This window comes from Cherax quadricarinatus, chromosome 35, assembly GCF_038502225.1.
Source record: "Cherax quadricarinatus isolate ZL_2023a chromosome 35, ASM3850222v1, whole genome shotgun sequence".
Classification (NCBI taxonomy): Eukaryota; Metazoa; Arthropoda; class Malacostraca; order Decapoda; family Parastacidae; genus Cherax; species Cherax quadricarinatus.
In genome coordinates, this window is record NC_091326.1 from 6,110,121 (window position 1) to 6,124,064 (window position 13,944).

General features: G+C 40.0%; 1 protein-coding gene across 3 annotated transcripts in view; it reads right to left on the reverse strand.

Moving 5' to 3' along the window:
- Window positions 1–2,670: 2,670 nt before the first annotated feature.
- The window catches only part of LOC128684520 (E3 ubiquitin-protein ligase RNF181), a 43,815-nt gene continuing 32,541 nt past the window's right edge, over window positions 2,671–13,944 (reverse strand). The window contains exons 7-8 of one of the 3 annotated variants that reach the window (XM_070091337.1): window positions 11,344–11,410; window positions 2,671–3,258 (exon numbers count right to left, since the gene is read on the reverse strand). In XM_070091337.1, coding sequence (XP_069947438.1) covers window positions 11,351–11,410 — 60 coding nt within the window. In that variant the 3' untranslated portion in view covers window positions 2,671–3,258; window positions 11,344–11,350. Of the gene's footprint in view, window positions 3,262–11,067; window positions 11,411–13,944 lie in introns of those variants that run through there. The other 2 variants (XM_070091336.1, XM_070091335.1) reach the window with 2 other exon arrangements.

Sequence of the window (13,944 nt, forward strand, 5' to 3'; positions counted from 1 at the left end):
ACCATAAAAACCAGCTCAATAATGCACTGCAAAGTCGCTATTTTAAACCAAATTCACGTTTCCAGTTTTTCCCCATCATGCACTGCGTGAGGCGGGATTTTTTATATGGTGCACACTCACTGTATAGACCCATTCTCTTGTATCTAGGCCCAAATTTACCACCGCTCACTATTAATTTGAGTGAGCTGAGCTCATCACATAGTTCTACAGCACAGGCCCTGAACTCAAACCTGTAGTACCATGGCACAGACCTCAAAGTGGTTAAAGATGATAAAACTGATAAACAGTGAAAATTGCCTCAGTCGCTGCTTAAAGATGAGACAGTAATATTAGAAGAGTTGAAAGAGATGAAAATGTGTACCTGTAAAAGAGTATGGAATGAGAATGAGGAAAGTGAATGTAGTTTATTTTTTTTATTAACACACTGGCCGATTCCCACCAAGGCAGGGTGGCCCGAAAAAGAAAAACTTTCACCATTATTCACTCCATCACTGTCTTGCCAGAAGGGTGCTTTACACTACAGTTTCTAAACTGCAACATTAACACCCCTCCTTCAGAGTGCAGGCACTGTACTTCCCATCTCCAGGACTCAAGTCCGGCCTGCCGGTTTCCCTGAACCCCTTCATAAATGTTACTTTGCTCACACTCCAACAGCACGTCATGTATTAAAAAACATTTGTCTCCATTCACTCCTATCAAACACGCTCACGCATGCCTGCTGGAAGTCCAAGCCCCTCGCACACAAAACCTCCTTTACCCCCTCCCTCCAACCTTTCCTAGGCCGACCCGTACCCCGCCTTCCTTCCACTTCAGACTGATACACTCTTGAAGTCATTCTGTTTCGCTCCATTCTCTCTACACGTCCGAACCACCTCAACAACCCTTCCTCAGCCCTGTGGACAACAGTTTTGGTAATCCCGCACCTCCTAACTTCCAAACTACGAATTCTCTGCATTATATTCACACCACACATTGCCCTCAGACATGACATCTCCACTGCCTCCAGCCTTCTCCTCGCTGCAACATTCATCACCCATGCTTCACACCCATATAAGAGCATTGGTAAAACTATACTCTCATACATTCCCCTCTTTGCCTCCAAGGACAAAATTCTTTGTCTCCACAGACTCCTAAGTGCACCGCTCACCCTTTTACCCTCATCAATTCTATGATTCACCTCATCTTTCGTAGACCCATCCGTTGACACGTCCACTCCCAAATATCTGAATACATTCACCTCCTCCATACTCTCTCCCTCCAATCTGATATCCAATCTTTCATCACCTAATCTTTGTTATCCTCATAACCTTACTGTAGTTTAATACAAGTATTAAGATAAGGTAAATTACAGATCAGATGAAAAAAAGTCACAAGTATGTTGTGAAATGGAAGGATATAAGTGTGAGTAAATGCAAGAAAATACTTAAAGTATTATCAATGCTAACATTTTAGTGGGATTTTTTCTAGTTTGTGGTCATGGATTTTATAGCATTCTCTTCCTGATGGATATAAAAAAAGGAAATTTAATAACTGTGCCTATTTGAGTTTGGGACAAGCTTTTGGATACAATTTTTGACAAACTAATATGAAATTATGATATTATTGATGATATACAACACTAGCAAGTTGATGAACAAAACAAACATGATAGATATTATGTCTCATTCAGTATTTGTATACATTTCCTCATCAAATATCAGGAGTATCATCAGCTTTGGTGTATACAGTTTATTTACTGACGATAATGGGAAGATTCTACATTATAAACCATACCACGGGTGGGACTAGAACCCACAGTCAGAGTCGTAAAACTCCATACTGCAGGTTCAAGTCCCACCCGTGGTATGGTTTGTTTGCAATTGTGTGACTATGATGTATACTGCATCGTGACTCACCTGAAAAATCTCCACTGTTTCCCTGACAACATCTGATTAAGACACCATCTATCACAGTCAAAGTTTTATGTTCAAGCTTCCAAGTAGACCTTGCAGGTTATTTTATGGCAATTCCTTCACTTTACTCTTATCCCAAATTACTGAAAAGATGCATGAAATAGAAAAAATTAATATATTTTTTGCAACATTATAGTAATCTTATATATAATACCTGGGAATGGAAAGTCAAGACACCCCCCTTCCCCTCTACCCTAGAAAGGAACTATCTTCCCAAGACTTCACATACATTTTTATTCAAGCTTGAATTATAGTCTAAGGAAAGTAATTACAAAAGTTCCTTATATACTGTACAGTACATAACAAGCAATACAGAAATACACTTAACTAAGAAGTGATAGGAAAATACCCAGTACAGGAGGGCCTTGCTTATACAGCAAGTTAGGTTCTGGGCTACTGCTGTAAAGCAAAAAGCACTGTAAAGGGAAACATAGCCTTCTTTCACTTTCAAAGGCATATAAAAGCCTGATAACTTGCTGACACTATCATATACTAAGTGAGAAAAAGAGCTAGGCCTAAAAAATGCATCTACAGTACACACATTACTTTAAAATATTTTCATAATTAGCTTACAGTAAGTGGTAAATATATTTATTGTAGGAAGTCTGAATAAATGAAGAATGGGTATAATTGAAAATCGCTGTACGTATTAGCGAAATACTGTAAACTGAAGCACTGTAAAGCAGGGCTCACTTGTATGGAAATATAAACACATATGCAGTATAATGTGATCCTTTATTGACAACGTTCTGCCCACACAGTGGGCTTTTTCAAGTCACAAACAGATCTACCTGGGGTGGAAGGTACGTGAGTATTTATATCATTCTAGCAGGCATACCTATAATGTTCCACATTTATTCATCATTGTTTTTAATTGTTGTATGTCAGAAGTTGCTCAAATGTTATATTTGTGAAGTAGCCAAAAATAAAATGCTCTTTTTTTGTCAAATAATTAAAAAAAGAATAATTATCTTCCTTTCTAGCCCCTTCTCTCACACCTGTCTCTTGTAGGCAGTGTGTTGTTCCTTCTCTTATACCTGTCCTTGAAGGCAGGTGTGTTGTTCCTTCTCATACACCTGTCCCTTGAAGGCAGGTGTATCGTTCCTTCTCTCACACCCATCCCTTGAAGGAAGGTGTGTTGTTCCTTCTCTCACAGCCATCCCTTGAAGGAAAGTGTGTTGTTCCTTCTCATACACCTGTCCCTTGAAGGCAGGTGTGTTGTTCTTTCTCATGCATCAGTCCCTCAAAGGAAGGTGCAGTGTTCCTTCTTTCAAACCTGCTCCTCGAAGGAAGGGGTTTTCCCATTCTGCTGAAAATTATGAATGTGACACTAAATATTTATATAAAATTTGAGATTTCAATGTACTGTACAGTAATAATGGATTTTGGACATCTTTTTTTTGGAGTATTTATCCCTGCTGTTCTGTCTTATATTTGTTCTTGTTACATATAAAATAATGGCACTATTACAGCAACAGTATAGTTTGTAAAAAGTTTTTGCATGTGAAATAAATACAGCTTCTCCTCACTTAACGATGGAGTGCCATTCCTAAGACCACGTTGTTAAACGAATTCGTCACTAAGTGAGGAGCATACTATAATGATAGTGAGTTTGTGTCAACCATCTCTGATATTGTTTTAATGTCACCTTTGCACCATTTATAGCATTTATGGTATATTTTTAAATATACCAGAAATAGAGGAAATCAGTTCTAATATATATTATTGAGGTATGAATACTGGTCAGAGAGCCCATCTTAAGTCTGAGGCGTTGGTAAACGAGTAGTATGTTGCTAAGCAAGGAGAGGCTGTAATAGCCTATACTATAAGGTTTCACAACAATTCTTATGAGAATGTTTTACTTTGTGGAGCATAGTGAAAATAGAGATTTTCACCTTATCACTAAAGTAAAGGTGAATTTTAGGTCATTATGACAGTTGGGGAAATAAATCTTTTCATAGCATTCAAAAGTAAGAATTTCATATTGTTAACTTAATAGAAGTCAGGAATTCTTTCCATGTCTGATATTAAACAGCCTTGAACACTGCCACTGTTTGAAACACTTCATTCCACTTCTCAGATGTGCAATACATGTACGTACTCGACAACACTGCCAGTCCTGTACACAGCAGTCACAGCTTAATCCTCCCTATCTCAGATCAGTCTAAACCTACTGATATTTTATGTCAATAAAATACAGTAGGACCTCCATATCCACGGGGTATACGTTCCAAGCACCTGCTGTGGATACCGAAACTGTGGATAGTAGCAAACCCTATATACAAGTCCTACATACATACCTATTATAAAATTTAATAAATTATGCAAAGTGGAGAATTATCACTTTTTCTCTGATGAGAAGCACTTCATGGCTTCTCTTAGGCTCTGAAGAACTGCCAGCTTCTCTAATTTTGTTTGGGACCATTATTATGCAAAATTAAGAGGTATTTTTGGGCCACAGTAAACTGTGGATAACTGAAACCGTAGATACTGAGTCAGCGGATATGGGGGTTCTACTGTATATTAATTCTGAGATGTTCATAATGATTTTAGCAGAATTATACAGTAGCATTATAAATATACATTGAAACCATACCATGGGTGGGGTTAGAACTCATGATCAAAAAGTGTATAAATATACGGTCTCCCTCAACATTCGCGAGGGTTAGGGGATCAAGAGCCTCGCGAATGTTGAAAAACCGTGAATGTTTGGTGCCCCAATATATTGTAGGGAAATATAATACAATACTGCTTCCTTAACTTGTTGAACCATGAACAATCATAAAATACATGAAAACGTCATAAACTGTACTAAATATATACATGTTATGCTTTAATAACATGTATGTTATTAAATACCACAGACTCCACCACTGCCTCCACCATTGCCTCCACCACTGCCTCCACCACTGCCTCCACCAATGCCTCCACCAATGCCTCCACCAATGCCTCCACCACTGCGAGTCCCTACTACCCTCCCTCCGACCCCCACAACTGGAAGCCAGCCCTCCCACCACTCAGTGTGGCGAGTGTTTTGTTTGTTCATTATTTGCTATTAAACTACAGTATAAATAATGTAAACCCATTCATGACTGCATATTGGAATGGCTATTCGGAAAGGTATTAGACGGTGACATCATGTGTTTACTCTTGAACACAGCAAAGAATCGAACATTTCTGCTACTGCTAATAACAATAGTAGTAGTAGTAGTAGTAATAATAATAATAATAATAATAATAATAATAATAATAATAATAATAATAATAATAATAATAATAATAATAATCATAATAATAATAATAATAATAATAATAATAATAATAATAAATACGATATAATTGAAGAAGGAAATTGTACAAAAATACGAGGGAGTGGTTGACACATCGTCAGTGTAGCTTTGTTTATGCTGGAGTTGTAGACAGCCTGTACTGTCTGCACAGACAGCCCATGCTGTCTGCCAGCTTAGTTCATATTTCGCGCCACTCAGGTGCTGCCATCTATAGGCCTTGCCACTTCAGTATGCCCAGACTTGCCTCGCTCTCACTCACACAGCGGCCTGGCATCAACACACAAGGCCTCCCAGCTCTCTCTCGTGGGCATGGCCCTGCCCGGGCCATGGGCACAAACACACAAGCCTGTGTAACCCAACACTAGTTATCAATAAAGTAAGAAGCCTCCGAAGAAGTATATCATTCACACCCCGCTACAGCCTACCAAACAAGCTCATTATAAATGGTGACAGCGGTGCTTGCAGCAGTTGTGTTTGCCTGGAGAGAGGGAGGAAGAGGTATGAAGTCATCTTCACTTCATCACCCTACACAAGAAGCATCCGTCTCTCAACGAGTTATCCTGATGTCATGTCTGCACGTTTGAGCATCCAGACACAGGTACAAGCAGGATCCAGCCGAAATTTGCCGAAATTCTCCGAGAATTGTAATGGCGTCCCAGTGACCCTACGCTGTTTCTCAAGTCACGTGTTCAGCGTCACTTGTATGTTGCTGTTGTTGTTCAGCTCAGCACAGCTGTTTCAGCAAGCCAGAGGTGAGTTTTGTGGTGATTTCTGCGTCCAGTGTGTTTCCCCTGTGTTTGTGGGTGGGAGGAGGAACCGCCAGATGCCCGCCCTGCCATACACTCACGCACGCTCCTCGCCACCAGCCTACCATACACTACTCACCACTGCCCACTCCCTCTGCTGTGTTTTCTGCTGTTTTTCGTGTGAATTCTTTGCCAGTGCTGTGTATCCGAGTGCCCGAGGCCACTCGAAGCTACGTGGATCACGACGTCACGTGGGTGTGGGCGATGTCACGTAGACCTACAAAGCCACGTGAGTTACCAGATGTCCCAGGCCTCATGCTGTGGTCTGCTGCCCGCATCACATCGACGCCACCCACGGTGCTGCCCGACTTCATGACGTCACGATGTCTGCTGACGTCACCTCGAGATGTCTGTTGACGTCACTGCTGCTGACGTCACCTTGCGACATCACGCCTGACATCACATGATGTCACATCGAGTGTTCTAGTAATTATTTCAGTATTGTCGAGAAGATTGAGAGAAGATATATGTCGTGTGTTAATTAATTCCTCTCAGTCAGTGTTCTCACATTTTAGTATGTCTTAGTCAGTTTTATGCGCAGAAAAGCATCATTTGCTAGTTAAGCCATGTTGTACCGTATGTACAGCGGTGTGTTTTTAAGTTTTCCATGTGTCCAGTGAGGTCTGTGGTCAGACCCTTGAGTTGCACCACTGTGCTAAGTCACCCGCGTGACCAGTGTTTGACAGCTGATTACTCAGCCCTGAGCGTACGAGCCCTCTTGTACAGAAAGCTTTTATGCTCGTCGCTCGTGATGTTCTGCAGAATTGTACCTGCTACGATTCCCATCGAGATTTGTTTCACTTCACCTCCAGACCGTCAGAGTGCAGTTATATATAGAGAAACAAGTCTGGGGACGCTTAGGCTAACCTCTGCTATAACTCCAACTGTCGAGAGATGATACTCGTCAAGCCGCAGCCAGGCCTGTCGGCAGGCGCTGTGTCAGCCTCGTGTCACAAGCTTCAGTGAGCAGCCTGCACAAAGAAGATGTCACTTTGACTGCTAGCTCTCTCACTGCAGTCTGGTGTATGATGTTACGACTCCCAGATGTTTCGCCCAGTCGTCTCTGCCACGACTCGCTCCACAACTCGCTTCACGCTCGCCGGCAGTGACAGCCCAGCGACAGTACCAGTCGAGAAGTGTCCTCCTGAGTCGCTTGCCAGAAGTCCTGCCGAGTTGCCGAGTTTTGTCGACGCCTCACTCGAGGGCACCAGCATGTCGTGCCCCAGGTTGAGTGAAAACCTGCAGCGACTCCTACGATGTCTGCTTCACCGTTCCAGAGACCGTACCCTGTTACGTCACAGCTCAGCCGCAGCGATGTCTCCTGTGTTGCAGTATCTGTCCAGACGCAGGAAGGCGTGCAGTGATGCCCATCGATGCTCATTGCCTTTGACCACGATGTTTAGCACACCCCATGTTTTTTCTTCCCTCCCTGTAGGAAGTTTTTTTTCCATGTCCATATGTATATATATGTTTTTATTTTGTGTTCTGTGCCCTGTTCCTACGAGAGAGAGACCGAGTTTCTTTTACTACCAGTATTGTCGCGTCGGGACGACGCGCGGTAGGTGGCCGAGCGTATGTAGACAACCTGTACTGTCTGCACAGACAGCCCATGCTGTCTGCCAGCTTAGTTCATATTTCGCGCCACTCAGGTGCTGCCATCTATAGGCCTTGCCACTTCAGTATGCCCAGACTTGCCTCGCTCTCACTCACACAGCGGCCTGGCATCAACACACAAGGCCTCCCAGCTCTCTCTCGTGGGCATGGCCCTGCCCGGGCCATGGGCACAAACACACAAGCCTGTGTAACCCAACACTAGTTATCAATAAAGTAAGAAGCCTCCGAAGAAGTACATCATTCACACCCTGCTACAGCCTACCAAACAAGCCCGTTATAGAGTGAACATTAGTCTCCCTGCTCTTCCAAACATTTCACAATAATTCAGCAGTTGAGGCAGTGGTATTTAATAACATATATGTTATAAATAATAATAGTACATGTTACAATTAATAACATGTATTATTATTTTTATTATTAACATGTATGTTATTAAATACCATTGCCTCAACCGCTGCCTCAATCGCTGCCTCAACCGCTGCCTCAATCGCTGCCTCAACCGCTGCCTCAATTGCTGCCTCAACCGCTGCCTCAATCGCTGCCTCAACAGCTGCCTTCCCCTCAAGGAAGGTTCCTTGATGTTGGTGAGGGGCTCTTGATTTAGGGAATTGGATCTGTGCTCCAGTTCCCCGAATTAAGCCTGAATGCCTTCCACATCCCCCCCAGGCGCTGTATAACCCTCCGGGTTTAGCGCTTCCCCTTGATTATAATAATAATAATAATAACAGCTGCCTCAATCGCTGCCTCAATCGCTGCCTCAACAGCTGCCTCAACCACTGCCTCAATCGCTGCCTTAACCGCTGCCTCAACCGCTGCCTCAATCGTTGCCTCAACCACTGCCTCAACCACTATCTCAATCGTTGCCTCAACCACTGCCTCAACCACTATCTCAATCGCTGCCTCAACCACTGCCTCAACCACTGCCTCAACCACTGTCTCAATCGCTGCCTCAACCACTGCCTCAATCGCTGCCTCAACAGCTGCCTCAACCACTGCCTCTACCACTCTAGTCACACTCAATCTACAAGCACCAAACACAATGAATTATTGTGAAATGTTTGGAAGAGCAGGGAGACTAATGCTCACTCCAGCATAAACAAAGTCACACTGACGATGTGTCAACCACTCCCTTGTATTTTTGTACAATTTCCTTCTTCAATTATATCGTATTTATTATTATTATTATTATTATTTTTATTATTATTATTACTACTACTACTACTATTATTGTTATTATTAGCTGTAGCAGAAATGTTTGATTCTTTGCCGTGTTCAAGAGTAAACACATGTTGTCACCGTCTAGTACCTGTCCGAATAGCCATTCCAATATGCAGTCATGAATGGGTTTACATTATTTTTACTGTAGTTTAATAGCAAATAATGAACAAACAAAACACTCACCACACTGAGTGGTGGGAGGGCTGGCTGCCAGTTGTGGGGGTCAGAGGGAGGGTAGTAGGGACTCGCAGGTGGCGGGAAACTTAAATATGATTTGGCGGCTGGGAATTTGGTGGCTGGGAATTTGGCGGTTGGGAATTCGCGAATGTGTGAAGCCCGTGGAAGTTGAAAACGTGAATGTTGAAGGAGACCTGTACCTAGTTGGAAGAATCTTGTTATAGCCAGCTGGCCCAATGGCTATCATGTTGGTCTGGAGTTTTATGACTCTCTGATCGCGGGTTCTATCCCTGCCCGTGGTATGGTTTGTTTGCAATCATGTCATTACAATTTTGCGAGTCAATATATGTTGATTTGTGACAAAACAGTTATTTCTGCATAAGCCATGTCTGCTCGCTACAGTCAAAAAGCATGGTAAAAAAATGTACAAAAAATCTTGCTTACATAAACATGCAAATAATACTAAATTTAATACTTACCAAAGTCATGCTGTTGTTCTCCTACTGTACACTGATGTTGCTTAGTTAAAAAAAAAAACTAATGCAGAGACATAAATCTTGAAATAAATATCTTTTTGATATTCCTGAGTAAACACTCCATGTAAATCAAAGAACACAAAATTTGGAACAAACCAAGTAAAGAATAAAAAAAAATCTCCCAATTGTTACAAAAACACTCAAAAAATGCACCATGAACTTGATGTAATTCTTCATATCAACTTTATCTTAAGCCACTACCTTACTTAATTCCTCCCCACTGTAATCTAAACTACCCCTTGTAGCATAAAATGCCTTATTTTGTATAGAAAATAGCTATGATGAATTGTCACACTAAACTTAATTTCATGTTATAATCCTTATGTCAGGCTAGTACGTATTAAGCAGTTTGTAAGAATAGTGCTAGTTTTAGTCTGCTTGAAGTGCTTCACATAACAAGCAACTTTCCTTATAAATTACAAAAAAAAAAAATGATAATCCTAGAGGCTGTATCAAATCTGTACACAAGCAAGCTATTAACCTACATGTTTTAAATACAGCCTCCCCTCACTTAGTAACGTACTCGTTTACTGACGCCTCGGATTTACAACAGGCTCTCTGACCAGTATTCATACCTAAATAATGTATATCAGAGCTGATTTCCTCTATTCTGTTTATTTCAATATACAGTACACTACAGGTTACTGTATAAACATTTAAAAATATACCAGATATGTTATAAATGGTGCAAAGGTGACATTAAAACAATATCAAAGATGGCTGACACAAACTCTACCATTATAGTATGCTCTACACTTAGTGACGAATTCATTTAACAACATGCTCTTAGGAACGGCACTAAATTGTTAAGTGAGGAGAGGCTGTAATAATAATAATTTTCTGTCTCATAAACATGCAAGATTTCAGGCATGTTTTGCTACTCCTACTTACACTTAGGTCACAATACACATGCATGTAAAAGCATATATATACACACACCCCTCTGAGTTTTCTTTTATTTACTTACTAGTTCTTGCTCTTGTTTATTTCCTTTTATCTCCATGGGGAAGTGGAACAGAATTCGTCCATGAACAATGCGTGGCTCAAGAGATGGCTAAAATGCCGGGAGCAAGGGGCTAGTAACCCCCTCTCCTGTATAAATTACTACATTTAAAAAGAAAAACTAGCTTCTTCATTTTTGGGTCACCCTGCCTTGGTGGGAGATGGCTGATATGTTAAAATAATAATATTATTATTAATAAATATTTCACCATTATTATAACACCATTTAAACACCTTCAGCCCCTATCCTCAACCGCTTCTATAAAAAAACCTTCACTAATACATCAAATTTAAGCTTGCATAGATATATTTTTGCTCTTGTTCTCCATGATAGTGTCTGATTACAGTTCATAAATTTTATCTTTCAAGTACTATCTGTGGATAAATATAATAGAAATTTCATGTAACTAAAATTAAATTTATATCAATAAAAAACTGGGTTAGCTTATAATGATCATATTTAAAGTGGCAATGCTATAACAGATTTTTATTCATAGCAATCACAATGGAGTACACATGGTTTGGAATGCTAAGTTTTCCAACCTTAATTCACAGTTTAAAGTTCAAATCTGAGTAGGCATTTTTTTTTTTTTTGGTATGGTAACTGGTCTTTTCAACTAATTTGTTTCACACAATAGCTTGATTCCTCCATTTTAAGGTTGATGGCTCCTTCATTAGAAATACTGCGTGATTAGTTTTCTCAACAACTGCTGAAGGTGAAGAGCAGCATAATACAAGACAGAGATACCTTCTTGTTAAGAAAACATTGAATTGTGAAGCATCTCCATTTCTGCTTCTCGATCCTTTGCTCTTTTCTGTGGAGAGAAAAAAAAGCAGGTTAGGTTGCAACGTACATAAGCCGTGCTTCTTAGGCAGAGCTTGCAATCCTGATTTATAAAGCAACAATCATTTGCCAAACAAGTTGAGCATTTATTCAGTGATGAAATACAGTACATACCTCTAAATATCAGTTTTAATATATGGTATTTCACTGATGTTTTAATAGTACTAAATAAATTTAGATTTATCTATGATAGGTTTGGTAAAATTAAGCTGAATTAAATTTACATATGAAGCTCAATGAGATTATGCAACATTGCAGTTACTTTTTTTGAAAATAAATAAATAGTGTATGTGCATACACGTACACATGCACACACACACACACACACACACGAGCTCACTTATTTTATGTGGCAAAATTCCCAGCACCTCTCTCTGAGAACTGCTAGGTAGCTCTAAGCATTATAAAATAAGAGTATATTAATAAACTGCCCTATCAAAGAACAAGCAGAATCAATTTTCAACATCTATACTGATGCATTAACTCAAACTGCCCTCCTCAATGAAAGTCATACCTTTAATGCAGACTCTTTGTGACTTTTTAATGGAGACTAATCTATTGCACCAACTACAATGTCCATTTTATATCCTTCACTAACCCTCTCCTCCACTCATCCCTTACAAGGAAACCCATTGTTGTGCAGTATAACCAAAGCAATTTAATGTTTGTTTCCAAAATTCTGTACTTATAATAATAATAATAATAATAATAATAATCATAATGATAATAATAACATCCTACATGTGGGATACCAGGTATATCTTGCTACTTCTACTTACACTTAGGTCACACTACACATACATGTACAAGCATATATTAACATGGTTACCCCTCTGGGTTTTCTTCTATTTTCATTCTAGTTTTTGTTCTTGTTTATTTCCTCTTATCTCCATGGGGAAGTGGAACAGAATTCTTCCTCCGTAAGCCATGCGTGTCGTAAGAGGCGACTAAAATGCTGGGAACAAGGGGCTAGTAACCCCTTCTCCCGTATATATTACTAAATATAAAAGGAGAAATTTTCGTTTTTTCCCTTTTGGGCCACCCCACCTCGGTGGGATACGGCCGGTGTGTTGAAAGAAAGAAAGATATATATATATATATACCCTAGGTAGTAGGTAGGCAGACAGCAACCACCCAGGGAGGTACTACCATCCTGCCAAGTGATTGTCAAACAAAAGCCTGTAATTGTTTTACATGATGGTAGGATTGCTGTTGTCCATTTTTCTGTCTCGTAAACATGCAAGATTTCAGGTACGTCTTGCTACTACTTCTTACACTTAGGTCACACTACACATACATGTACAAGCATATATATATATGTATACACCCTTCTGGGTTTTCTTCTATTTTCTTACTAGTTCTTGTTCTTGTTTATTTCCTGTTCTCTCCATGGGGAAGTGGAACAGAATTCTTCCTCCGTAAGCCATGCGTGTTGTAAGAGGCAACTAAAATGCAAGGAGCAAGGGGCTAGTAACCCCTTCTTCTGTATATATTACTAAATGTAAAAGGAGAAACTTTCGATTTTCCTTTTGGACCACCCCGCCTCGGTGGGATATGGCCGGTGTGTTGAAAGATATGTATGTGTGTGTGTGTGTGTGTGTGTGTGTGTGTGTGTGTGTGTGTGTGTGTGTGTGTGTGTGTGTGTGTGTGTGTGTGTGTGTGTGTGTGTGTGTGTGTGTGTGTGTGTATATATATATATATATATATATATATATTGGCAGTTTGGAGGGATATGTTGTGTATCTTTATACGGATATGCTTCTAAACTGTTGTATTCTGAGCACCTCTGCAAAAACAGTGATAATTTGTGAGTGTGGTGAAAGTGTTGAATGATGATGAAAGCATTTTCTCTTTGGGGATTTTCTTTCTTTCTTGGGTCACCCTGCCTCGGTGGGAGACGGCCGACTTGTTGAAAAAAAAAAAAAAAAAAAAATATATATATATATATATATATATATATATATATTTTTTTTCCCAACAAGTCGGCCGTCTCCCACCAAGGCAGGGTGATCCAAAAAAGAATGAAAATCCCCAAAAAGAAAATACTTTCATCATCATTCAACACTTTCACCACACTCACAAATTATCACTGTTTTTGCAGAGGTGCTCAGAATACAACAGTTTAGAAGCATATACGTATAAAGATACACAACATATCCCTCCAAACTGCCAATATATATATATATACATATATATATATACATATATATATATATATATATATATATATATATATATATATATATATATATATATATATATATATACAGTGGACCCCCGCATAACGATGGCATCACATAGCGATTTTTCCGCATAACGATTACTTTTATCGCAAAATTTTTGCCGCGCATACCGATTAAAAACCCGCTTACCGATTTTCGTCCGAGACGCGTCCAATGTGCCCTCAGCCAGCCTCACATGTGCCGCCCCGTCCCATTGTTTACCAGCCAGCCTCCGCGGTAACATCCAAGCATACACTCGGAATATTTCGTATTATTACAGTAT